Genomic DNA, 25853 nt, shown 5'->3' with positions numbered 1-25853 from the left:
GTGGGCATGCTCTGTGACCTATGCAGAGGTCATCGTTAGGGATGAATGAATCAACTTGTCTCGTCAGCAAGAGTTTTTCACTTCTGAGAAGCTATCTCCGAGTGCGCACTTGCAGCTTGATTGACATGGCCAGACGTCTTGCATGGCCCTGACAATCTTGAGCCTGCGCCGGTGCCCTGAGTAGCAGCGCAAGCGCAGAGGCTCCACTTCACTTCCTGGTAGCGGTTCATGAATAGTTGCTGCCCTGGAAGCGGAAGTGTAGTGGTGCATGCGCAGTTGCTGCTCCAGTAGTGGAACTGAGCCTCTGCGCTTGCGCTGCTAGTTGAAGCATTGGCACAGGTGTGAGATTAGCAGGTCTGGGCTAGGCAGGCAGGTGGGCACCAGTCATAGTCAGTTCGCAGTGTTCGCCAGCTGCCATCTTTAGTAAGGTAGACTCACCCGTCCGGCGATGCACAGGTAAGCCCTTGCCTGTGCCTGAGCCTGGAGCCGGTCTGAAATCAAATGCAGTCACCGGGAGCAGGCAGTTCCGAGAACAGCCCGATGAAGGCCCCCGGCGGCTTTTCTCGAAGCTGCCTGCTGCCGGTGACTGCATTTGATTTCAGACCGGCTCCCGGCACAGGTAAGGGCTCACCTGTGCATCGCCGGACGGGTGAGTCTACCTTACTAAAGATGGCAGCTGGCGAACACTGCGAACTGACCATCACTGGTGGGCACTTCTTCACCTTCGGTAAAAGCCCCTCACAGGTGAAGAGCTCTTGCTGATGAGACAAATCGATTCGGTCATCCCTAAGGCTGGGTTCAGACCTTAGCGTTTTACAGCGTGTTCCTACGCGCTGTAAAACGCTCAACAGGCAAGAACCAATGCTTCCCTATGGGCATGGTTCTCACCTGAGCGTTTTACAGCGCGTATGATCGCGCTGTAAAACGCCCGACGCCCCAAGAAGTACAGGAGCTTCTTTGGGGCGTCTTGTTGCGTGTTCCCGTACATAGACTTCAGCGGGAACGCGCGACAATGGGCGTTCGCTTGTTCCGGAGCCGCGTCTGTAAACGCGCGTACAATCGCGCATACAGAGCACTCCATCCCGTACGCTAAGGTCTGAACCCAGCCTAACAATGACCTCTCCATAGGTCACAGAGCATGCCCACAACAGTGAAATCAAGTCAGATGAGATCTCCAGCCTACAGTTTCCTATGGTCCATGTGGCCGCTGTAAAGAAAATCTCTGAATGCTGTTAATAGCAGCAGCTCATTCAAGATGGCCTTCCCTCCCAGACTCATGTACTGAACAGAGAATTAAAAAGTTGACTATAAGATAATAAAAACAGATTCAAAAGAATACATATCACTATCTGCTAATAACTAGAAAAGATAGAAAGGTGATGCTAAAATCAAATTATAATAATCTGTGTAATACTCAATATCTCCTGTCGGGGCGCTGTAGAGAAATTCCACACTTGCTGCTGAGTTCCTTCACTGATCACAGCAGGCTAAAAGGGATTACCGTATCTGAAGAAGAGAACCCCCTTAAAAAATAGGCCCCCGTTGTCTGAGATGGGAAAACCCCTTTAAGTATCTCCGGTTTTCTGTAGAAATAAATGAATTCCCATTGAGGTCCATAGAGATCTCTGAATGAACAAATCCTTATTTTAGGGGTTCATGATGATGCCAGAAAACAGGCATTCCCTATGAGCAGTGTAAGAAGGGGTATCATCCAACTTGGGCAGGTACAGTACTTTTAAAGGAACAGTTACAAAAAATAAAAAAGTCAATGTAACATTGCCACCGAGCGTTCATGCAGATCAAGCTGTATAGTTGTATTAAGTTCTGCTTAGTGCAGGAGAAGACGGTATTAATGATTTACTAAGAGATCCTGAACACGCTCCGTCAGGTTGGGAAATGTAAAAAGTTTGTCCCGCGTTGCATCGTGGGAGATGAATGATAACGGTAATTACTTTAAGCCTTCATGCATAATTATGTGCCTGTTCTTTTAAATCTTGGGGTCAATTCCTCCAGTCACCCAATACCAGCTCTGTTCTGTTACCAGACCCCCAGTGGCATAGTTATTGAGCGATGCCACCTACTGGTCAACCAGGGAATAGATGGCATGGTGGCGCAGATCAATGTGTGTTCAAGCTCTTTCCTTAGAGAGCCAGTAACACGCAGCAACTTTTTGAGGTCTCTGCATAGCAAACAGTGGACCAAAAAAATTTATCATTAGGAATCTGGACTCCGGAGTTGCCCTTTAAAAGGTATGGTCACCTTTTGAAGGACTTTCTTAACTAAATTGCATACATTTTGGGAGAAAAAAAATAACTATTTGGGAGTGGGCTCTTATTAAAAAATGGTGGGACGTTTGGCTTCTGCTGCTTCTATGTATCACAATTTATAGCAAGCTGCAGAGCGCCGTTTAGGGCTCGTTCGCATGGCGTCTTTTGCCACTGGAATTTTGGTGCAGATTTGATGCCAAAATTCCAGCAGCGGAGGGTTGGTGTCTGCCTCCCATTGTGTTTTTTTTTTTATGGGAGTCCACAATGGCATTTGTACAGACGGTGGTTTAAAACCGCGTGTCCTTTTTTGGTGCGTTTTCCAGACAGACCCCACTGTAAGTCACAGTCTCTACGCGGTTTAGCGCTATTTGAAATGCGGCATTCAAAATAAAAAACTGCTGCGGAATAAACATCTGCCAGAGAGCACATCTGGCGGCTCAGTCTCCCCACCCCCTCTCTCTCTCTCTCCTCTCCTGAATGATCTTCTTAGACTACATTCACACTAGCGGCATGGAACTCCGGCAGGCTGTTCCGGCGGGTAAACAGCCTGTCGGATCCGTGCTGCTGCTAGTGCACGCGTGCCCCCGGACTACCGCTCCGGCCCCGTTGACTATATAATGGGGGCGGTCTGGAGTTCCGGCGGCAGCACGGCAGCGTAGTTTTGTCGTAGTTTTATTCTGGCCGACACTCGGCATTCGCTACCGCCGGAACTCCGGCTTGCCCCCATTATGGTCAATGGGGCCGGAGCAGTAGTCCCGGGGCATGCGGGCACTAGCGGCAGCACGGATTCGACAGGCTGTTCACCCGCCGGAGTTCCTTGCCGCTAGTGTGAAAGTAGCCTAAGTAGATTTTTTTTCCCCCCCTACAAATCCGCTTAGTAGATCGTTCAGGAGAAGAGAGAGAATGAATGAAGACAGAACCATCAAACAAGCGGTTTCACCGTGAATGCCCTTCTGCGACTTGCGGTGTATTGTGATACATAGAAGCTGCAGAAACCAAACGGCGCAACATTTTTAAGAAAACTCTATTGAAAAATTAGCTTTTCCTTTGAAATTACAAGCATTGAAGAAAATAATGCCCTAAAAAAATCTACAATCTTTTAACTCTACTGCTATAATTTGTGGCGATTATTATTTTTAGAAATATTTCCATATAGTAAGATTGCTACAAATCAATAAGTTTGTTTCTCCACAATACAGTACAGCACTATGGCATATGTACTGCACTGGTCTGTACCTGGACGAGCTTGGCATCCGATGAGCGCTGCTCTGGGGACACTGTGTGCTCTGTAAAGGACATTGAAGAAGGTCCAGTCCTCTACATAGAAAGCGATTTACGGTTTCCGGCCACTTTTCTTATATATACAGATGAAACTCGAAAAATTAGAATATCGTGCAAAAGTCCATTTATTTCAGTAAGGCCTCATGCACACGACCGTTGTTTGCTTCCGCGTCCGTTTCGCCGATTTTAGCGTTTCAGGTGCGGACCCATTCATTTCTATAGAGCCGTTGAAAATGCGGATAGTGCACCGTTTGCCATCCGCGTCCGTGATCCGTGGTTCCAGTCCATCAAAAAAATATAACCTGTCCTATTATTTCCGCGGAAAACGGTTTGCGGACCCATTCAATTCAATGGGACTGCTAAAAAACGCGGAGGCACACAAGATTGTCCGCCCGTCCATTTTATTCCTATCATTTGCATGGCAAACCTGTCTTAGACTTTTATTTACATTCCTTTATGTCTGGTGGTCCTCCAAAAATAAAGGAAGACACGCGGAAACGGATAACGGAACAACGGAACCCCATTTTGCGGAACGGAACACAACAACAGTCGTGTGCATGAGGCCTAATGCAAATTAAAAGGAATTGCATTAATGCAGCTTAAAATTAGAATTTTGTAAAAAGGTTCCATATTCTCGGCTCAAAGTGTCGCCCTCTAGTCCGCTGATTAATCCATACCCCCTGAGCAAAGGGGACCCGAGATCGTGACTTTGGGGTTTCATAAGCTGTAAGCCATAATCATCCAAATTATACCAAATAAAGGCTTGATATATCTCACTTTGCCTGTAATGAGTCTCATCTGCTAGTTTCACCTTTGAAGTTGCATTACTGAAATAAATGAACTTTGTACAATATAAAATTTTTTCGAGTTTCACCTGTGTGTGTATATATATATATATATGACGTTCCATTGCAGATTCCATTAAAAAGCCAGAAAAAAATAACAACAGTGTTGCTTTGTACACACAATGACCTAAACACATCATAGTTGATGGGTTCCATCATTTTTGTTGCTTTGCTCTTAAAGGGGTTGTGCACCTTTTGGGGGAGGGGGAATTTGGCAACCCCTCCCTCTTTAGCAGACCTGCGAAGGGAAGCATACTTACCTGCTCCCCAGTGCTGGCTCCCGGCCTCGGCTTCCAGGATGTAAACTTCAGTTTTGACGCAGCTGCAGCCTAGCGTTGGCCGTGCACAACCCCTTTGAGGTTCACAGTTAAGGAATTGCTTCTTTGAGGCTCTCATGAACACTGGTCTGCCAGTAGGCGGGGGAGTTCCCCTTTAAATACTGCTCAGTCAGGCATCTTACACACGAACGTTGTGCATCCATTCCGTGCATTGGGAACCGCAATTTACGGTCCCCAATTGTCATGCCCTGCTCAGGCTATGTGCGGAGGTCTGCCAGGTTAGCAGCACGTGTGTAGCCTTTTGTTTTTGTTTTGGAGTTGAGCTATATCCGCCTCCCTTCAGGTGCACTGGGTGGGGTCGTTGGTTTGACTTTAAATTACGCCCACTCCCAGTGTCCTGTGCGGATTATAGCTTCTGTCTGGCTCAGAGGAAGGAAGGAAGGATTTGCTGTTCCTGCTCAGTAAAAGATAAGTTGTTTTTGTTTATCTTGTGGTTGTCTGTCTAGGCTGTTAGAGAGACGCCTGCCCCCTCCAGGTCTGAGGGAGCAGGCTGCCTCTTTCCCCCTTTCACCATCTTAGGGATTTTTAGGGAATCTTCAGCCTAGGCACGAGGACACGTTTATTCCCACCTTCAGGGTCTGAACGTGGGCATAGAAGTCTAGGGAGAGATGGTAGGGATTTGTCAGGAGGTGACTTTTATCCCCAGCTTCTTGCCTAGACACTTGTTTATTGATATTCTGTGTATCTTGTATCCTGTCCTCCGTGACACAAATGCATAGGCAACGTCCGTGCGGCGGCCGGGACAGACCGAGACCCATTCTGCTTGAATGGGTCCGTGATCCGTCCGCACCGCAAAAAAGTTGAACAAGTTCTATTTTTTTGCGGTACGGAGGCACGGACAGAAACACCACAGAAGCACTGTGCTTCCGTGGGGTTCCGATCTGTGCTTCCGTTCCACATCTCCTTGATTGCGGACCCGTTCAAGTGAATGGGTCCGTATCCGTGACGCGGAGTGCACACGGGCCGGTGCCCGTTTATTGCGGACCTGCCGTATGCAAGAGGCCTTAACGGGACGTTTAATCTGGGAATATAATGCCGATGACACAAGTCTTCTAACCGATATGACAGAACCAAATGATTGAGTCTAAGGCTGTGTCCTTGGCAGGAGAATATTTAACGCGGTGCCAAGTATTTTTATTTTTTTCATTTAATGCTGTGCCAGCCAGTAGGATTGCTAAATGGAATGCCTTTACGTCCTACCGTCAATGATTAAATCCAGGAATGTAGCAGAGCCGACTCTGGAAAACCAACTGCAGTCTCCGGCTCTGATGGAATATTAGTTTATCTTAAAAAAAACAGGGCTGCTTGCTAGATAAAATGCAAAAAATCTGCTATAATTAAAATATTGTGAATGCGGTATGTATTGTAGTACGATCTGTCAAAAACTGCAATAAAAAAATAGTAGGAAATTAATGTAAAAGTAATATGCCCCTGTAAAGGGCATCTGTCAGCAGATTTGTACCTATGACACTGGCTGACCTGTTACATGTGCACTTGGCAGCTGAAGGCATCTGTGTTGGTCCCATGTTCATATGTGCCCGCATTACTGAGAAAAATTATGTTTTAATATATGCAAATTAGCCTCTAGGAGCAACGGGGGCGTTACCATTACACCTCGAGGCTCTGCTCTCTCTGCCCGCGGTTTTCTGAGTGACAGGACAGGTGTGATGACATTTTCACTGCCTGGTCCTGTCAATCAAAGTGGAAAGTTGCACAAAGAGGTGTAATGGTAACGCCCCCGTTGCTCCTAGAGGAGCATATAGTAAAACATCCTTTTTCTCACCAATGCGGACACAAATGAACATGAGACCAACACAGATGCCTTCAGCTGCCAAGTGCACATGTAACAGGTCAGCCAGTGTCATAGGTACAAAACTGCTGACAGATGCCCTATAAGAAAGCTCATGGGTTAACGGCGTTGTCTACTTTGGTCAAAAGGGCCCCCAAATGACAAGCTGATCTGTTAGAACCCCCAGCGATCAGCTGTAATCTAGTAAGGAGGTGTTCAGCTTTACTACAGCGCCCCTACAGGAGAAACAATGAACGACGGTCTAATCTATGGGCTGTCAGTGTCCTCCGGAGTGACAGGGGCGCCGTGCAGTCACCCTCCATTCTAGATGAGGGTTTTCCTCTTATTAATTCTGAATTTCCTCATATAGTATTTGTGTTTTATTAACCAGACAATCCCTTTTATTAATGAGTTCCTGGGTATTTCACTCCACACGTTCAGATTTATATACTTGCATATGTATTTGACCTCTGAATATTGCTGGGTGATTAAATTCTGTGTCCCTGCCTATGACCTCAAAGAAGTCACTTCTGCCAGTATTGGCTTTATATAGGGCCATAAATTAGGAGCGAGCGGAGAGGACAGCGTGTTCCAAAGCCATCGCGTCCGTCACCGTAGCCGATGCTGAAACCACAATCGCCACATTGCAAGGAAAGTAAAAATAATCTGTGACACCATAAAGTTACGTGATAGAGGCCATTTTGGTAGGGTTGCAAAGGAACGGTAGATTTCTATCCCTCCACTAGGTGGCAGTGCAGTCACACTCTGAAATAGTCACTTTACATTGATATCTAGGGGCCGAAATATCCAAAAAATCACAGTTTGTTCAATTTCAGCTCTTGTGACACTTTTTTTTTCAGGACAGGGACATTGCAGACTTTGATGATTATGTCAATATTTGCTGCCCCAGTCATCAAACGCGGCAAATTTGCTGTAGAAATTTCCACGACTGGTTGGTTATTTATCTGAATAGGGCTTGTAGATGTATCCGTATGCTTGTCGCTAAAACTTCCCGTTTCTTTGAATGGCAGAAATCTGTGTGGGAATATGGAGCTTGCTTCCAGCACAGACCCGTTATCTAGCTTTACCAGCTGCATATACTTCACTGTGGTCATCCAGTAATCCAGAACATTTCATAATCTGGCATTGACCAGGTTCTGTTATTGACAGCCGTTGAAATCTAAAAGCCGGAACTTGCTATCTTTACAAAAAAAAAAAACACAGTTAGAAAATGTAAAAAATCATCCAGATGACCCCAAAGAATTAACTGGGGTCATCTGAACAAAAACTGGGAATGCTGACCCCAAATTCCTCTTCATTATATATTTTGTATCAATGTAGGCTCTGCTGTGGCTAGACATTATATAGATTAAAGGGGGATTCCACCTATGATTCCTAAAACAAAGTGACTGGAGTACTCAGTGGTCTAACTATAGGGGACTGGTGGTACCTTGTCCCCCTGCCTGTGGGGGTCTAAAGGCCCATTTTCTGCATAAAATCATAGCAGTACTATACATGGCCACTGGGGGCACTGTTACAGTTCACACATTGGGTCCCAGAAGCTCATTGATTGCTCTGTAGAGTGCTTCCTAAACTAAGTGGCCGGGGCAGTCACTGGTATACCTATAGAGACTGCAGAGTTTATAGCACCTTGTCCCGATGCCTGTGGGGGTCTAAAGGCCCATATTCTGCATAAAAGCACAGCAGGACTATACATGGCCACTAGGGGGCACTGTTAGAGGTCTCACATTGGGTCCCAAAAGGTCTTTGATTGCTGTGTAGAGTGCTTCCTAATTTAAAGTGGGTGGGGTACTCAGTGGTATAGCTGTAGAACAGGGATGCCCAACCTGCAGCCCTTCAGCTGTTGCAAAACTACAATTCCCAACACTCCCTGATAGCTGTAGGCTGTCCAGGCATGCTGGGAGTTGTAGTTTTGCAACAGCTGGAGGGCCGCAGGTTGGGCATCCCTGCTATAGAGGATGCAGAGTTTATAGCACCTTGTCCCAATGCCTGAAGGCACAGCAGTACTATACATGGCCACTGGGGGGCACTGTTCCAATTCTCATGGGCTCTTTGGATGATGTGTAGAGTGCATTGGAATTGGAAGCCCCAGTTAAATAATAAGTAGATCTCCCAGAACATAGTGGCCCGACCATTAGAACCTACAGACACGATGTACGCCACTGCTGTCCCCATTTTGCACATACTTCAAAATTTGCCTAATTTATGCGGTTTATATGCATCCGACAACGCCATGAACAAACATAGGTGAGGTATAAACATACCCACCCAGAAACTCAATCTACCGTTTATTTGACTATGACCAATAGAGAAGACGAGAAAGATGACTGCGCTGCGCCTGGCGCCACATGAATATTCAGCATAGTGTCTACACAAACCTGTCCACCTTACCCCCCCCCCCTCCCCTCCAAGAATAACGGAAAGCTGCCTCTGGCCACAACAGATGCCGATAGTAAAATCTGGTTTGTCACCAGAGAGATGTTTTCCGTCCAGAAGTAAATGCCCTCATCCATCCTCTGATAGTTAATGACCTCTTATGAAGTCGTGATAAGAGGTTTCTGGAGGTTCTTCAGTTCGCCGGTTGTCCTCTCTTCTAGTGATTGTTATTTGGATGATCACGTCATACTGCAGTATAGGTTTATAGATACATTTCCTTTATAAGAATGCTGGGAAATTACCATAGAAGTCTTTGATTGCCCCTTGCCTTCTTCTGTGAGGAGCTGGACCACCTCCTCCACCTTGAGGCCTTCACCAGCCATGCTCCATGCCCAGGCCAGTTCTTCCAATCCAACCTGCCCAGCAGTTCTTTGTTACATATTTATATGATGAGACCCATAACTGCCGAGACCCCAATTTTGCAAGAAAATGGGAGTCTCTTGATGAAATTACAACAGTCTTACCCAGCCAAGAAGGCGTGGACCGTGTGAGTTACTGTCAAGGCTAGCTCTGTAGACTTTGGTGATGGACCACCTCTATCAGGTGGAATCTATGTCCGTAAGGTGGGGTGGAGGCCCCTCACTCCAGAAGATGATGTATGAAAACCACTGTGGGCAGCCGATACATGGAAGACTTTGTGTTACCTGTGCTTCTAGAACTCTTCTTAGGCCCCTTTCACACTAGCGGCAAGGAACTGCCGGGTGAACAGCCTGTCTGATCCGTCCTGCCGCTAGTGCTTTAGTCCGGCCGCCTCTCGGCATGAGCTGCCGTGCTGCCACGGGAACTCCACCCCGCCCCCATTATAGTCAATGTGGCCGGAGCGGCAGTCCGGGGGCACGCGTGCACTAGCAGCAGGACGGATCCGACGGGCTGTTGACCCGCCGGAACAGCTTGCCGGAGTTCCTTGCCGCTAGTGTGAAACTAGCCTTAAAGGGGTTAATGTGGAAAAAGAAAAATCAGACATCATATAGTACATGACAATACTTTTCTAACTTTATCTGCCATGGATCCAGAGATCTCATCATTCATTGCCCCAATTGTTCTACTAGATTATCTTCAGCCTGGCATCTCAGTGGGCATGTCCTTTCCGCTTCCTGTAACTGTCACAACTTGTAACCGAAGATATGGCTGGTGACAGTTGAAGATATAAACTGAGACTGTTCGACCAGCTCAGTGAGGCGGACAATAAACCAGGAAAAAAATAAACAGCAGGTGGCGCTATACAGATACATTTTAATGAATAACTCATTGGCTATCCAAAAATTTTAATTACATGCAATTACAAAAGTAATCAGAGCCAGGTGCTGGTTTGAAAGATGTAGAATATGTTTTGTGACACAACCCCTTTTAAAACCGTTTTTCAGGTTTTTTATATTGAAGACCTACCCTCAGGATAGGCCATCAGTATCAGATTGGTGGGGGTCCAAGACGTCCATTGGGTAGTGGATGGGAGCAGCACTGCAGTAACCAGTCCGTCCACTAGACGGCGCCTATTTCCAGCCGATTGGCAGGGTGGTGGGGTGTCGGAGCCCTGTTAATAGGATGTCGATTTCGCTCTGGAGCTTTTCTCAAGTTATAATCATTTTTGAAATTTTTGGAACCAGGGTAGGAGGAGAAGCAAGTCGCTGCCTCCGGGATTCGTTATTAATAAGGTAACGTATTTTAATGTAAAGTTACATTTCTGAAAAGTGGGTGGTGCCTTTTATAAATCTTTCCTAGTCAAAATAGAAACAACGAAAAAAAATTCGTAGCCATGGCGTTCGCTATTACCTATTTGGAAGCGACAGGCGTTATGAAGGCCGTTACGCCCGACCTCTAGGAGCGTCTCAGGCCAGCTTCGCCCCCATTCTACGGAGATGTATTATCCTCTCCGCGACAAAACAGCTTTTGTGCTGCCTTTCGTTCTCCTCAAAGGAGCCCTATGTCATCACCGGCGCTTCTCAGAACTGCCAGAATAAGGTCAGTCTGCTCGTCGGTTTTTAGTGCGATCAGCAATATTCAGACAAATCCTGATTTCACCGAAGCGACATATTCATGTCTAGTCAGAGAACAATCTTTTTATTGTGATAATGAGGTTGAAAAGTTAGCGTTAAAAAACATATATTGAGCACCATCATCTAAAAAGCGATGATTAAAGGGGCACTCTGGTCCTGTACCTAAAAAAAACCCTTTTTAGCAGTACTTAGCCTGCCGTGGCTTTGCTGATTCTGCGATCTCTTGGCTGGAGTCCAACCGGCTGCGGGCCCTTCTCCTGACCTCTTGACTAGAGGGGCCTCCTGTTTTAAGAGCACATCCGGTCAGAGAATCAGAGGAGGAGCTCCAGGTTATCTGAAAGACCCATTTTAGATACAGGCTGGTGACCCCCTTTAAAGCTGGTCATACTTCTTAGATAACTGTTGGCCGATCCAGCTATGCTCAAATCTGCATGTGTTCTTAATAGGGAGAGCAGAATAAGTCATTGCCAGACACCTCTGGCCAGTGCCGAACTTAGTATGGAGGCAGACCTCAGCACTGCTATGGGGCCCCAAACAAGGCTCCCCGGCCCTGTGTTCCTTCTTCTGCTCCCTGATGTAAAACAACAGCACTACGGTGAGTTCAGTGAATAGACATTTTAATGGCTTCCATTGAGTTCAGCGGTAACTGTATAACACCCCAGAGCTCCCTCTAGTGGTGGCTGCAGCTAGCCAGTTTTATAGTACATTGCCTGAAGGGAAGCAGAAGATTTGGAGCTGTATGTTGGAGATTTTTCAGTGTATTGTCTGCTGTAAATACATTGAGAAATATGGTGTTCAGAAAGAGCGGCATAGGTATAAAACACCTTTCCACGTTTTCCAACCTAGAATTTGGGTAAACTGGGCAAAAGCACGATTAGGCCTCTTTCACACGGGCGTTGTGGGAAAATGTGCGGGTGCGTTGCGGGAACACCCGCGATTTTTCCGCGCGAGTGCAAAACATTGTAATGCGTTTTGCACTCGCGTGAGAAAAATCGCACATGTTTGGTACCCAAACCCGAACTTTTTCACAGAAGTTCGGGCTTGGGATCGGTGTTCTGTAGATTGTATTATTTTCCCTAATAACATGGTTCACCATGGTAAAAGATCATGTGACGTACCATGTGATGACCGGAGTGACGTCATCAAAGGTCCTTGACCTATAATTAATGCTCACCACAGGTCCTATTCAGTAAAGGGGACAGAAGCAGATGCCGGGCCGCGATCAAGTGGATTAAGGTGAGTTAAATGATTTTAATTTTTTTTTGACCCCTCCAGCCCTATTGTACTATGCATTCTGTATTCAGAATGCTATTATTTTCCCTTATAACCATGTTATAAGGGAAAATAATAATGATCGGGTCTCCATCCCGATCGTCTCCTAGCAACCGTGCGTGAAAATCGCACCGCATCCGCACTTGCTTGCGATTTTCACGCAACCCCATTCATTTCTATGGGGCTTGCGTTACGTGAAAAATGCACAAAGAGGAGCATGCTGCGATTTTCACGCAACGCACAAGTGATGCGTGAAAATCACCGCTCATGTGAACAGCCCCATAGAAATGAATGGGTCAGGATTCCGTGTGGATGCAATGCGATCACCTCCCGCAACGCATCCGCGCGGAAAAATCGCTCGTGTGAAAGGGGCCTTATTATATATATTTTTTTTATTAAAGGGCATCTGTCAGCAGTTTTGTCCCTATGACACTGGCTGACCTGTTACATGTGCGCTTGGCAGCTGAAGGCATCTGTGTTGGTCCCATGTTCCTATGTGCCCGCATTGCTGAGAAAAAGGATGTTTTAATATATGCAAATTAGGCTCTAGGAGCAACGGGGGCGTTACCATTACACCTAGAGTCTCAGCTCTCTCTGCACTTTAGAAGAAGTCAGGGCCAGTTGTGATGATGTTTTCACTGCCCGGTCCTATCAATCAAAGTGCAGATGGCGCAGCAGTTTCTCATCTGGGCAACAGTCATGCCCGCGTCATGATACAGTGGCAAATTAAGACTTTCTTCCCCCCCATTCCTTACTTACTCTTGCCATTTCTGCCGGTAATGCACTAGAACGATGCAATCAGCTTCCAGACACGTCTTGTAACTGATTTGACAAATCAAAGGATTGCAGCAGTGTCTTACACACTTGGTTAAACTGTGACGGACCCGTGGGCGACAGACCCTTCCCACATAAAAGGCTGCGTTATATCTGGTTTCAGTGCTGCACTAATCTCATATTCCCTGCTAATATTCTTGAGAAATTGATGTCATATTCACAGGTCTGCTGTCATGTTAGCGGTGATTTCGTGCTCCTAGGCTATGTATGACAGAGGTTTAACGCTAAGGAGGTAGGAGAGGGGGGTAAACGGTAGGCCGAACTTCGGAATAGGGTACTTGCAAATAGTTTTTGTTGCATAATGTTATGTAATATGTTAAAGGGGTTTTCCAAGACTTTACTACTGATGACCGATCCTATATGATCAGTGGGGGTCCGACACACGGAAGCTTCGCTGATCTGGCAGTATGGCAGTAGCGCCGCGGCCTTCTCTCAGCTTTTTCTCGGCCACTGACGTCACGTACATCGGTCACATAACCTAGGCGCAGCTTAGCCCCATTGACGTGAAAGGGACTGAGCTGCGATACCAAGCACAGCCACTATCAAATGGACGGCGCTGTGCTGGGTGAGAAGGCTCAAAGGAGCGTCGGTGTCTTCTCAAACAGCTGATCGCCGAGGGTCCCCCACTGATCAGATACTGATGACCTATCCAGTATGCCTTGTAGTGTTTCAGCATATCTCTGTATGGATCCGTCAGGGTTAATGATGCTGACTCTGCCCCTATAGGAAGTAAGGTGTTGGACTTAGGTCCGCCCATAGCTCTGTCAGTAGAGTTGTTAGCCAGAGGAGGAAGTGAGAGGAAACTACATGTGTTCATTCCTCGGAGAACTAGGCCTTCACCCCAGAGAATCACTATCTCTGAGAGACCCACAGAGAGAAAACCATCTCTAGAAGAAGCAAGAAGATCCAGAATCTGCAAGTCTGAACACTGGCGTCGGTCAGTAAGCGATTTGCTGTCGTTTCACACTTGCGTTGTGGCTTTCGGGTTTTGAGAACCGGCAGAGGAGTGCAAAACCGGGGCTAAATAGATCAGTTTTGTCCCCTATCATTGTCAATGGGGACAAAACTTATCAGAACGCATGCATCCGTTCCGTTTTGTTGCATTTTTTGACCGGACACAAAAGCGATGTAAGCTGTGGTTTTGTGTCCGATCCGCGAAACAGAACAGACCAGATCCAGCATGAAAATCTATGTAAGTCAATGGTGCCGTATCCATTTTTTTTGTTAGTGGAAAAAACGGATCCAGCACCCATTGACCTACAAAAATTTCCATACCGGATCCGGTTTGTATAGTTTAAATTGGATCCAAAACCGATGCATCCAGATGTATTAAATGGCACAGATCCATTAAATTCCCGGTTTTGAGATCCTCTGCCGGGTCTCAAAACCGGAAGGCCGCAACGCAAGTGTGAAGCAGGCTTTACTGTAGTGGGAGGAACATTGCTAAGACCCTTCACACTTGAACATGGCCACTGGAGAAGTCGGCAAATTTTCCTTTAGTTTGCAAGCACGACCACCGCTGCTGGACTGCAGGGTGGTCATAACCCCTGGGGACGAGCAGTGTATAATGTGATGGAAAAATGAATCCAGCCAGCAAAGGAAGCAATATGGATATTCACAATACATTAGTAAGAGCCTTGTATTAACTTTCTCTACATGATAAATGCTATTTGCTGAAGTGAGACGACCCCTTTAACTTCTGACCCTCTTCTCCTTCGGTAGGTTAGCATAAAGAGATGGCAGAGGGAGTGGAGGAACATTTGACTGCAGGACCAGACTACACATGGTTGGTTTGTAGTCTGTAACCATGGAGACACATAGCTCTATATACAAGAAGATATATATATATATATATATATATATATATATATATATATATATTCTAAAGACTATTGAAAAATTTTCTTTCTTTTTAAATTTAACCCCTTCACGCATTTGGACGTACAGTCATGTCCAAACTGCTTCCCGGTGCTGTGACACTATAAAGTGTCACAGCCCTGGAGTCTTCGCGCTCCCAGAGAGCAGACACATCGGGGAAGCCGGCAAGAGACCAATCAGAGTGGTCCCTTGACGACAAGTGCTCCAATTGGTTAGTCTCTGCAGACTAACCAATCTGACCGCTTTAGTGTTAAAATTCCGGTTTCAGGCTGTGATCTCCACGCTGGAGATCACAGCCTGAAATCGGTTAAGACCCCTTGTGTTCCCCCAGTGCCCCTAGTCATGTTTGTGGCCCCCCAGTGCCTCTGATAATGCCCCCCATATGCCTCCATATGCTCCCATTGCCCCATGTAGCCGGCTTCACTGTGATGGCAGCGGCTCAGGAACGGAGCCGCCGCCATCAGCAGAGAGTGTTAGCTGTAACTTACAGCTGACACTCTGCTGCTATGGCCGAAATCTGTTCCGGCACCGATCTCGGCCATTTAACCCCATAGATGCCGTGGTCAGTAGCCGCCCATGGCATCTATGGGGTTGAGAGGGAGGAAGCTCCCTCTCTCTTCCATCGGGCCGCCGCTACTGCGATGGCAGCGGCCCGATGGTTGCCATGGCAACCGGATGCCTTACAAAGGTGTCCAGGCTGCCATGTACCTAAGTCTGATCAGATCCTGAGGGTCTGATCAGCCTTAGGCCGAATGCACACGGCCGTGTTCCGCGGCCAAGAGCGGTCCGTGGTATGCCGGGCTGGATTCCTGTTCAGAGCAGGAGCGCACGGCGTCATTGGTTGCTATGACTCTGTGCGCTTCATGCCGCCGCTGCTGTACAGTAATACACTATATGAGTGTATTACTGTACAGCAGCGGCGGCATGAAGCGCACGGCGTCATAGCAACCAATGACGCTGTGCGCTCCTGCTCTGAACAGGAATCCAGCCCGGCATACCACGGACCGCTCTTGGCCGCGGAACACGGCCGTGTGCATTCGGCCTTAGTGTAAATGTAGATGACTATTGCAATGCACTGTATAGCCATGAGGCCCACTGGATCTTCAAAATCCAAATGGGTCTTGATAAAAAAAGTGTAAAAAAAAAAAAAAAATAAATTATTTTCTCAAATCCGTTCATTTAGGTCATTAAAAAATGAAGAAAATAAAAAAACTACACATAATTGGTAACGCAGCGTCCGTAATGACCTGATCTATAAAAGTATCATGTTACTAATCCCGAGCCGTAAAAAAATTATGTAAAAAACAATGACTGAATTGCTGTTTTTGTCACCTCACCTCCACAACAAAAAAAATAACAAGTGATCAAAAAATCATATGTACCCCAAAATGATACCAATAAAAACTACAGCCCATACCACAAAAAACAAGCTCCCACACAGCTATATTGGTAAAAAAATTAAATACATTTTATTAATGTTAGTATATGGTGATGCAAAATATCATTTATTTAAAAAACAAAAGGGATTTTAAGCTGTAAAAGTATTAAAACATAAAAAAAAACTATATAAATTTGGTATCGCCAGAACCGTATCAACCCATAGAATAAAATTATCATATCATATTTAACGCAAGAGGAATCCCATAAAAATTTTTAAATAAACACTGACACAATTGCCATTTTTACCCACTTCACCTTCACAAAAAATTGTGTAAAAAGTGATCAAAAAAAACTTATGTAACCCTCAATGATACCATTAAAAACTACAGCCCGTCCCGCAAAAAAGAAGCCCCCACACAGCTACATTGGTGAAAAAATAAAAACGTTATGGACTTTAGTATATGACGATACAAAATATAATTTATTTTTAACACAAAAGTGATTTTATGCTGAAAAAGTAGTAAAACATAAAAAACTATATAAATTTTGTATCGCCATAACCGTATCAACCCACAGAATAAAATTATCATATCATATTTACCGCAGGAGGAACCCCTGGTGTCCTTATAAAAAAATATAAAAAAACACTGACAGATTTGCCATTTTTACCCTCCACAAAAAAATGCTATAAAAAGTGATCAAAAAGACATATGTACCCCAAAATGATACCAATAAAAACTACAGCCACTCCCGCAAAAAAGCTCTCACACAGCTACATTGGTGAAAAAATAAAAATGTTATGACCCCCAAAAACAATTTCAGCAAATTACATGTTAGAAAATCCTGATGCCGCTTCTTCCCTCCTGAATGCTGCCGTGCCCCCAAACAGCGATTTACGACCACATGTATGGTGTTGCCGTATTCAGGAAAAAATGCATAACAAATTGTGGGGTGCATTTTCTTCTGTTTAGCCCTTGTGAAATTAAAAAATGTGGGGCTAAAGTAACATTATATTGGAAATAAAAGTAAATTTTTCATTTTCACAGCCACGCGTTTCTAAATTCTATGAAACGCTTGTTGGGGCAAAGCATTCACTTCACCCCTAAATTTATTCCTTGAGGGGTGTAGTTTCCAAAGTGGGGTCACTTTTGGGGGGTTTCTTTCTAGGGGTTCCTCAAGGTCTCTTCAAATATGACATTGCACCTGAAAAACCGTTCAAGCAAAATCTGACCTACGTTAACAACATGGCGCTCCTTTTCTTCTGCACCCTGCTGTGCACCCATACTGCAGGTTCCGACCACATATGGGGTGTTTCTGTAAACTGCAGAATCTGGGTAATAAATATTGAGGTTTGTTTGGCTGTTAACCCTTGCTGTGTTACAGGAAAAAAAAATATTAAAATGGAAAATCTGCACACAAAAGAAATTAAAATTTTTAAATTTCCCCTCCATTTTGCGTTCATTCTTGTGGAACACCTAAAGGGTTAACAACGTTTGTAAAATCAGTTTTGAATAAATTGCGGGGTTTAGTTTCTAAAATGGGGTCGTTTATGGGTGGTGTCTACAATGTAAGCCCCCCACAAAGTGACTTCATAACTGAACTGCTCCCTAAAAAAGTGGGTTTTGGCAATTTTCTTAAAAAATGTAAAATTTGCTTCTAAACCTAAGCCTTATAACGTCCTAAAAAATGAAATGACATTTACAAAATGATGCCGACATAAAGTATACATACGGTGAATGTAAAGTAAGAACTATTTTATGAAGTATCACTATCTGTCTTAAAAGCGGAGAAATTCTAATTTTCAAAATAGCAAATTTTTTCAAATTTTCTGCAAATGTGGGTTTTTTTTATGCATAAAAGTAAAATGTATCAACGGAAATTCACCACTAATATGAAGTCAGGAGAAAACAATCTCAGAATGTTTTGGGTCAGTAAAAACATGTCAGATTTGTAAAATGGGGCTCCGACATTTGGTCCAAACTAGCTGTCGCTTGAAGGGGTTAAATGTATCAGAGCAACAGGAAAATGATTGCAGAAGTCTAAATACCCTAGATAAGTGCACACGGATCTCAGAATCTCACCTTCTGCACCTTGAGACGGTAGGCTAATGTGGACTATGCCATTAATTAACCTCCCCACCATTCACTGACGTTATAAAACAAGTGTCTCACTACCTGCAGCTTATCTGAATTCTCCCTTTTTCATTGTTAATTGCAGTTTTTTTTGTTTTTTTCCTCTGCAAGTATCACAGTCAATGACTTGTCTGGAGCAGCTAATTAGTGCGATTACTCCACCGCTGCATCAGCCTCTGAACAAAGGTTTCTGTCCTGGTTTATCAAAAGGATCAGACACTTTGGGAATGTTGTGACCTGACAGGCCTTTAATAACAAGACAATCTCTACCTTGGAAAATCGGCTTTTGGGGCCGACCGATTGATTGTTTGATCTTACCTTCAAACGGCAGCGCACCCCCTTCCCCTTCAGCGCGTTATGGGAACACAGAGGTTAACGTGCGCGATGGAACCGTTAAGGGGTAGCCCATTTATGGACTATGTATTTAAGAGGCGCTTGATGCCGTCTATTATATCCTGATTTTCGTACGCGCTCTCGGCTCCTAATTAGCGAGCGAATGTGACGATTGATGTGGAATTGTTTGGGAAATATCAGGATTCTGCTTTGCAGTGAGAAGTCTGACACTGTGTTAGCAAAGCTGTTAAGGATCTCGGAGGTTTTTCTAAATATACTATGGCAAGAACATCAGCAGGAAGTATTGAAGAAGTGTACTGACTTCCTGCCATCACCATCTGTGGAGAGACGACCTTATTTATGTCACCTTAAAGGGCTCGCTAATTGTACTCAGAGCCAACCTTAGTAGTGTGCACTGTGCACCATGCTCTGAAGGGGGCGCCAATAACGGCCTGGCACCTGAGGCTTGTGACCACCACAAACCTTAAAGGCTATGTACACCGTTGGAGGCAATTTTTTTTTTATTATTACTCATTTTGAGCTAAAGATATTTTTTTCATTTGGTCTTTATTAAAAATTTGGAGCCCTTTTCTCTGTACGTGGCTGAGATTCTCTAGTAGCAGGATTTGAATTTTCACTATGTTCCATCAGGCAGCTCAGCTGACGGCTCCTTGTCCCTGACCTTGTAAACTCTCGTTATAGCTCCGTTCTTATCTTACTGATAAGAATGTGGCTTAAATAAGTGTTTATGACCTCTCACTAATTTAGAGATATAAGGTTTATTAGATGACCGACACAAAGTGAAAGTAGGATTCACACAGCTAAAACTTTGTGACAGAGGGCTCAATATTTTTTAATAACGACCAATTGGAAAAAAAAAGTATTTTTAGCCCAAAATGAGTAAAATGCATTCATAAAAAAAAAAATGCCCCCAAAAGTGTACATAGCCTGTAATATTAAAGGTGTATTGCGTAATGAATGGAGTGGCTGCTCGCATGTGCAAGCGGCGTCTCCTGTTACTTCAGGGGAGCAGCAGGGGGTCTGCAGGGGAAACGGGGCCCACGTTCTCATGATTAATGGGGGTCTCAGCGGTAGAACCCCCACTGATCTGATATTTAGAGGCATTCTGTTATTCATTACGTCATAATAGAAGTCTATGGGCTGTAAAACGGATCCGTCCAATTTCGGTCTTAATAACCCCTTGCGCTGGTGGTGGATCCGCCGAGGCGCTGTTCCCCATATAACTTTGGCGCATCCACCGCCGTGGTCTAAATGGAAGACCAATTCCTAGCTAGCTTAAATTTAGGCAATTTTCTTCATCTGAGGCTAGTTTCACACTTGCAGCAGGGGACTCCGGCAGGCTGTTCCGGCAGGTGAACAGCCCGTCAGATCCGTCCTGCCGCTAGTGACCGTGTGCCCCCGGACTGCCGTTCCGTCCACATTGACTATAATGGGGGCGGGGGTGGAGTTCCGGATGGCAGCACGGCAGCACACGCCTAGAAGCAGCCGGACTTAAAGTACCGCATGCAATACTTTTAGTCCAGCTGCCTCTCGACGTGTGCTGCCATGCTGCCGCCGGAACTCCGCCCCCGCCCCCATTATAGTCAATGGGGACAAAGCGGCAGTCCAGGGGCACACGTGAACTAGCGGAACAGCCTGCCGGAGTCCCCTGCCGCTAGTGTGAATGTACCCTAAATCCCCTTCCCACGCCACGCCCCCGTTTTCAGACCTGGCGTGAGCGGGAAAAAGTCGCAAATAACCTCTGCGACAAATATACGCCAGAGAACTGGCTTATATCTGATACTAAATAACCCCCGTAATTCTTTGTAATTTCTGAATGACTGCACATGGGATGCCTATGGTTCCCCATGCACTCCATGTGCCGCCATATGGTTGCTCCATATAGTAATAACTGTAAGACGGCACGCTATGGATTTTTTTCTCCCGTATTTGTATAGAACTGATTAGTGCGGCAGTCCTGTCAAGGCTTATGGGATCACAATGCATATGTATAGTATTGTATAGGTAAAAACCTGGCACTAGCCTTTTCTTGGTCACTATTGTGCTGCCAGATTGTACGCAAGGCGTGAATGGTATTTGGGTGTATAAAGGCCGGTGCAGACTTCTTAACCCATGCTTTGTGCACAGCGATAATATTCCCATCTAATTAGGAGTCTATCTCTTGCCTTTTCACAGCAGCTCAGCGGAGCATCCAGGAGCGTCCAAGCCTCCACTAAGCTCCTCCAATATGACATCACGGATTCTGCTACGCCAGCAGCTCATGCGTGAGCAGATGCAGGAGCAGGAACGTCGTGAGCAGCAACAGAAGCAGCAGGCGGCTCAGTTCATGCAGCAGAGAGTGGCAGCCAGTCACACACCAGCCATCAACGTCAGCGTGTCCACCAGCCTGCCATCTGCTGCCCAGGTACCAATGGAGGTTCTCAAGGTACGTGCCACCCAGCCATCCTTTCTTACCCTGCGGAACTGTAGCTAACCTGTAATAATCATGTTGTGCATGCACCGTCAAACGACAACTCGGCTCTGCTACATCTGCAAAGAGTCTAATGTGTCATTGAGAAGTTTCAGAGAGTTTTGAATCCTGCAGAGCATCTCATTACTAGCAGGGTTACCGACTAGCATTTAATTATTAGAGCCTATATGTAGCAGTGCTGAGTTTGTTAAGCGTAGCAAAAGTTGTAAGTGACCTGGTGTGGCAGTGCTGAATTTGCCAGATGGAGCAGGTGTTTTTTTTTGTTTTTTTTTTGGGAAATAGCAGAACCCAATTTAATCTGTAGTTTAACGTAGCAGGACTGAGTTTAACTGATGTAGAGGAGCTGAGTTTGTTAGATGTAGCAAAGCGTTAATTTACCCGATTTAGCCGTGTCAGGCGGATGTTATCAAATGTCGCAGAAATGAGTCTGAGCTTGTCCTATAACCTCAGTCAAGGTGTTATCTGTGCTTTAACGCTGCCCATAGACCTCGGGTAGGTACTGTCTCATTTCGGCAGGACATAACAAGCCCATCCGAACCTTCATGGAGGCTGATTATTTGCACATGGCCGCTTTTACATAGAACTGCCTCGCAGAGTCAAAGGATGAATTCAGCTCTGCTACATCTGTAACAGCTTCCTATCGGATCATTGTCTGTGCAGGGACATTGTAGCCACCTGCGGTGAGGATAACGGTTTTATCACAGTAGTTATTTGATGTGCAAAACTGAGCATGCTGCCCCCTGCAGGGCGAATAATGGCGTTCTGTCTGTTGCACCGTACAGGGCCCCGCACTCCGCTCGAGTGATTCAATTTATGGACTTGCTGTTCAATAGGAACTACAAATCCCAGCAAGCACTGTCAATCACAGTACAGCAGTAAGGCTCTGTTCACACCTCATTATTGCCTTCTGTTGGAGAGGATTTGCAGTGTAAGGCTGCGGCATTTTCTACGGTCTAGACAGAGAGGACCCCGAAATATGTTTTTACCTGGACGTTTCTATATGGAATAGCGTAGTCTAATATAATACTTCTAACAGTGAAAAAAAAGGTAAGTCGTCACCTATTGGCCATAGGTATACCAAGAGTAGTAAGTATATCGCCAGCATCATCCTCAGGGGCTGCATTTACAATCCTCAGAGTCGATATTTTAGAGCATTTCCTGCTCCTGCTTGTTCAGTGTCTGCGCAGAACTCGCATTTGCGTTTTGGATTTGTCTTCTTTACAGCAGGTGGTCCAATGTATAAAAAGGGGCGTGTCGGTGACTAGTGTTAAGCGAATCAGAGAAAAGTCAATTCGCCGTGAAGACGAATTTCCTTGTGCTTTGCGGTAGCGAATCGATTTTTCCCTGAATGGCGGTAAAAAAATGTAAAAAAAATCAAACTTGCCTCAACCATTTGAGCACGAAGAGCCGGCCACCGCCCTTTTGATTGAAGATCTTGCACAAAATCCCGTGTGCGGTGACATACGACGTCTGCACGCCGGCCGACATAATGACCTCATCACGGACCGCGCGAGATTTAGCTCTAGATCTTCAATCATGATGGCGACGGCCGGCTCTTTGCGATCAAATGGATGAGGTAAGTATGATTTTATAATTTTTTTTTATATTACACTGCATTATTACAGATGCCACGATCAGCGGTGAACGCGGCATCTGAGGGGTAACAATGACCGGGGGCAGCGCAATAGCCGCTCCCTGTCATTGCACCCACTACTTACAAAGAAATGCAGAAAAGCAAATGTTTTCGTAAAATTCGGCGAAGCAGCCAAATCGAATTTTTCAATGCTGCGCTCATCTCTATCGGTGACACCTAGTGAAACCCAGCAGAATTGTGAATACAGCTCTGGAGTTTATAGGCTGCAGTTTAGGATTATTGCAAAATATGTAATGTAATGTATTTACAAAGTGACTCAACTTTTTAGAAAGATGAAACTAACATATTTCCACTAATACGATGTTAAAAAGTGAATATCCCTTTAAATATCGTCTGTGAAGAGCTTACCATCCAAATTGATTTTCTTGCTATTTTTTGCAGAGACTTTTCAAACTTTTATTCACATCTCATGATTTTTGCCTGCCTGAGCGCTCTCTTCTTGCAGTCTCTGAGGATAACTTTATTAGGAACTATGATTAATATCATTTCGGTCTCGAAACCATGAGGACTGGATAAAGACAATTTATCCTACATGTCTAGGGAAACCAGTTTTTTCGACCTTTTTTTGGCCTCTATTTACAAAATTAACCTTAAAGGGGTTGTCTCATCTGAGACATTGGTGGGTACCTCACTAGAATATGCCACCAATGTCAGCTAGGTGCCAGTTCCACCTCTGGGACCCACACCTATCTGCAGAATGGGACCTCCAAAGTGAGCCCGTATGCGCAGCCGCCCTCCATTCTTCCTGCAGTCTCTGAGGATTACTTTATTCGGAACTATGATTACTATCATCTCAGTCTCGAAACCATGAGGACCGGATAAAGACAATTTATCCTACATGTCTAGGCAAACCAGTTTTTTGGACTTTTTTTTGGCCTCTATTTACAAAATTAACCTTAAAGGGGTTGTCTCATCTGAGACATTGGTGGGTACATCGTTAGAATATGCCACCAATGTCAGATAGGTGCCAGTTCCACCTCCGGGACCCACACCTATCTGACATCTTGGTGGCATATTCTAGTGATGTACCACCAATGTCTCAGATGAGACAACCCTTTTAAAGAGGTTCTTTGGCTACAGATACTGATGACATATCCTCCGGACCCCCACCCTCAACGATCAGCTGTTACGGGCAGCTGCAAAACTACTGTGAACCGCAGCTGGGCTGCAGTACCCCGGTGCCGGAAACTATGCTTTCTGCCTCCGTCCGCAGTAGCTCGAAACAGCTCATCAATGGAGGTGCCGATTGTCGGACCACCACGATTCTGATATTGATGACCTATGGTGAAGACAAGTCATCAATATCTGTAGGCCAGAGAACCACTTTAAGTTTGCCTTTTTTAGCTGTGTTGTTTATTTAAGAAGGTGTTTTATCAGCCAGGAAATAAGTCAACTGTAGTGATGGGATGATCGGCGAGAAGTCTGAAATGCTCCCTACCCCCATGATCGCGTCTGTTATGAAGCCTCCATTAATGTACATAGGTGGTACCAGTGTAAATAGCTTTTTCTAAAAGATTCTAGAAGGTGCGGACTGGAGGTGTAGTGGCCCTTTAATTCCGTGTTTGTCCGACTTGTAGATTTGCAGGTCGTCATTGTAATAATCCCTTCTTTTTTTTGCGACTCCGATGAGCGGTTGGCTACAGAAGATTTCATTCCTTGTTAGAGGAGAATCGGCAGGAGCTTGTTAGTATCTGGGCACCACGGGGACATCAAGCTTCCTAATTACTGGAAAATTCTCCATGCTTAAGAATAGATTTAATTTCACACATTGAGATTTAGACCAAAGAAAGTAAAAGGCAACACAATGCAGCTTTATCAGGGAGAAACGAGATCAGACGCCTTCTCTGGAGACAAAGGCGGATTATTTGGGACTGGCGGAAGTAAATAAAAACACTTGTATGACACAGAAACGACTGATTGTTCCTATCCTTTACGTCTAAGAAAATATACAAATAATAATTTCTGGTCAATTTTATAAGAATTTGAAATAGAGATGACATGAAATATGAATAACTTTCCCCAATAAGAAACTGTGTCCCCAGTGATCCAAAGTGATCTGCAGAGGAACCTAGCAGCAAGTGTTCGGCTTCCCAACAGCGACACCGCAGGAGAAAGTATGTATTACACCATTCCCATTGAGAACCATAGACTGTCCGTGTAATGCTTGGGAGTGTCGAGTCCTCCAGACACTCTTTGCAGCCTCTCTGTACTAGGGCCAGTTGATCAATAAGTGGAGCCCCACCATTGAAGGGGAATTCCAGCCTCCATAAAAGTTTTGTGCAGACAGTTTCCAATGCTATAAAATAACAAAAGGAGCAATACTCACCCACTGCCAGTCCCCTGCTGCTTCTCCAATCCACTGCCGCTCTCTGTTTATTGGGCTGCAGTGGTGACACGATGTCTCGACACGTGGCTGTAGCAGTGATGTGCCGACGCCACTGGTCACATGTCACATTGGCACGCGTGTTGAAACAGAGACTGGTGGGCGTCCCTGGTAGTGCCACCAGTGGAATGGCAAGACATTACTTCTTTTGTTATATTATAACATTGTAAGATATCAATTTAATGGAGATGGAGATACCCTTTAAAGAGGTCGACCAGCTTTTGGGCACTTTTTGCCTGTTCCCTGCAGCACGTTGAACCTGTTGAAAAAAAAAAAATTACACTTGCCTGGCCCCTACCTCCTCTCCATTCCGGCTCCCTGCCCTGTAAATTTCTTAATGTACGGGGTTACGTGCGCCGCTGAAGCCAGTGACTGGACTCAACAGTGACGTGTCCCCAAGTGACATGACACCCAGCAGTGAAGTGCCGATTGGGGCCACGTCACGTCAGCAGAGAGCAGCCAATGACTAGCTGGGGACCATAGATTTTTCATTAGGTCCAAATACTGTGGGGGACAGGCAAAAAA

General features: G+C 45.3%; 1 protein-coding gene across 12 annotated transcripts in view; it reads left to right on the top strand.

Moving 5' to 3' along the window:
• The window catches only part of MITF (melanocyte inducing transcription factor), a 195567-nt gene that overhangs the window by 103294 nt on the left and 66420 nt on the right, over positions 1-25853 (top strand). For 8 of the 12 annotated variants that reach the window (XM_040406581.1, XM_040406574.1, XM_040406582.1 and 5 more), the window contains exon 2: positions 20997-21246. In XM_040406581.1, the coding sequence (XP_040262515.1) occupies positions 20997-21246 (250 nt within the window). Of the gene's footprint in view, positions 1-14839; positions 14864-20996; positions 21247-25853 lie in introns of those variants that run through there. The other 4 variants (XM_040406575.1, XM_040406573.1, XM_040406580.1 and 1 more) reach the window with 2 other exon arrangements.

The sequence above is a fragment of the Bufo bufo genome, chromosome 9 (assembly GCF_905171765.1).
Source record: "Bufo bufo chromosome 9, aBufBuf1.1, whole genome shotgun sequence".
In the NCBI taxonomy this organism is placed as follows: Eukaryota; Metazoa; Chordata; class Amphibia; order Anura; family Bufonidae; genus Bufo; species Bufo bufo.
This window is presented reverse-complemented; position numbering and strand designations above follow the sequence as displayed.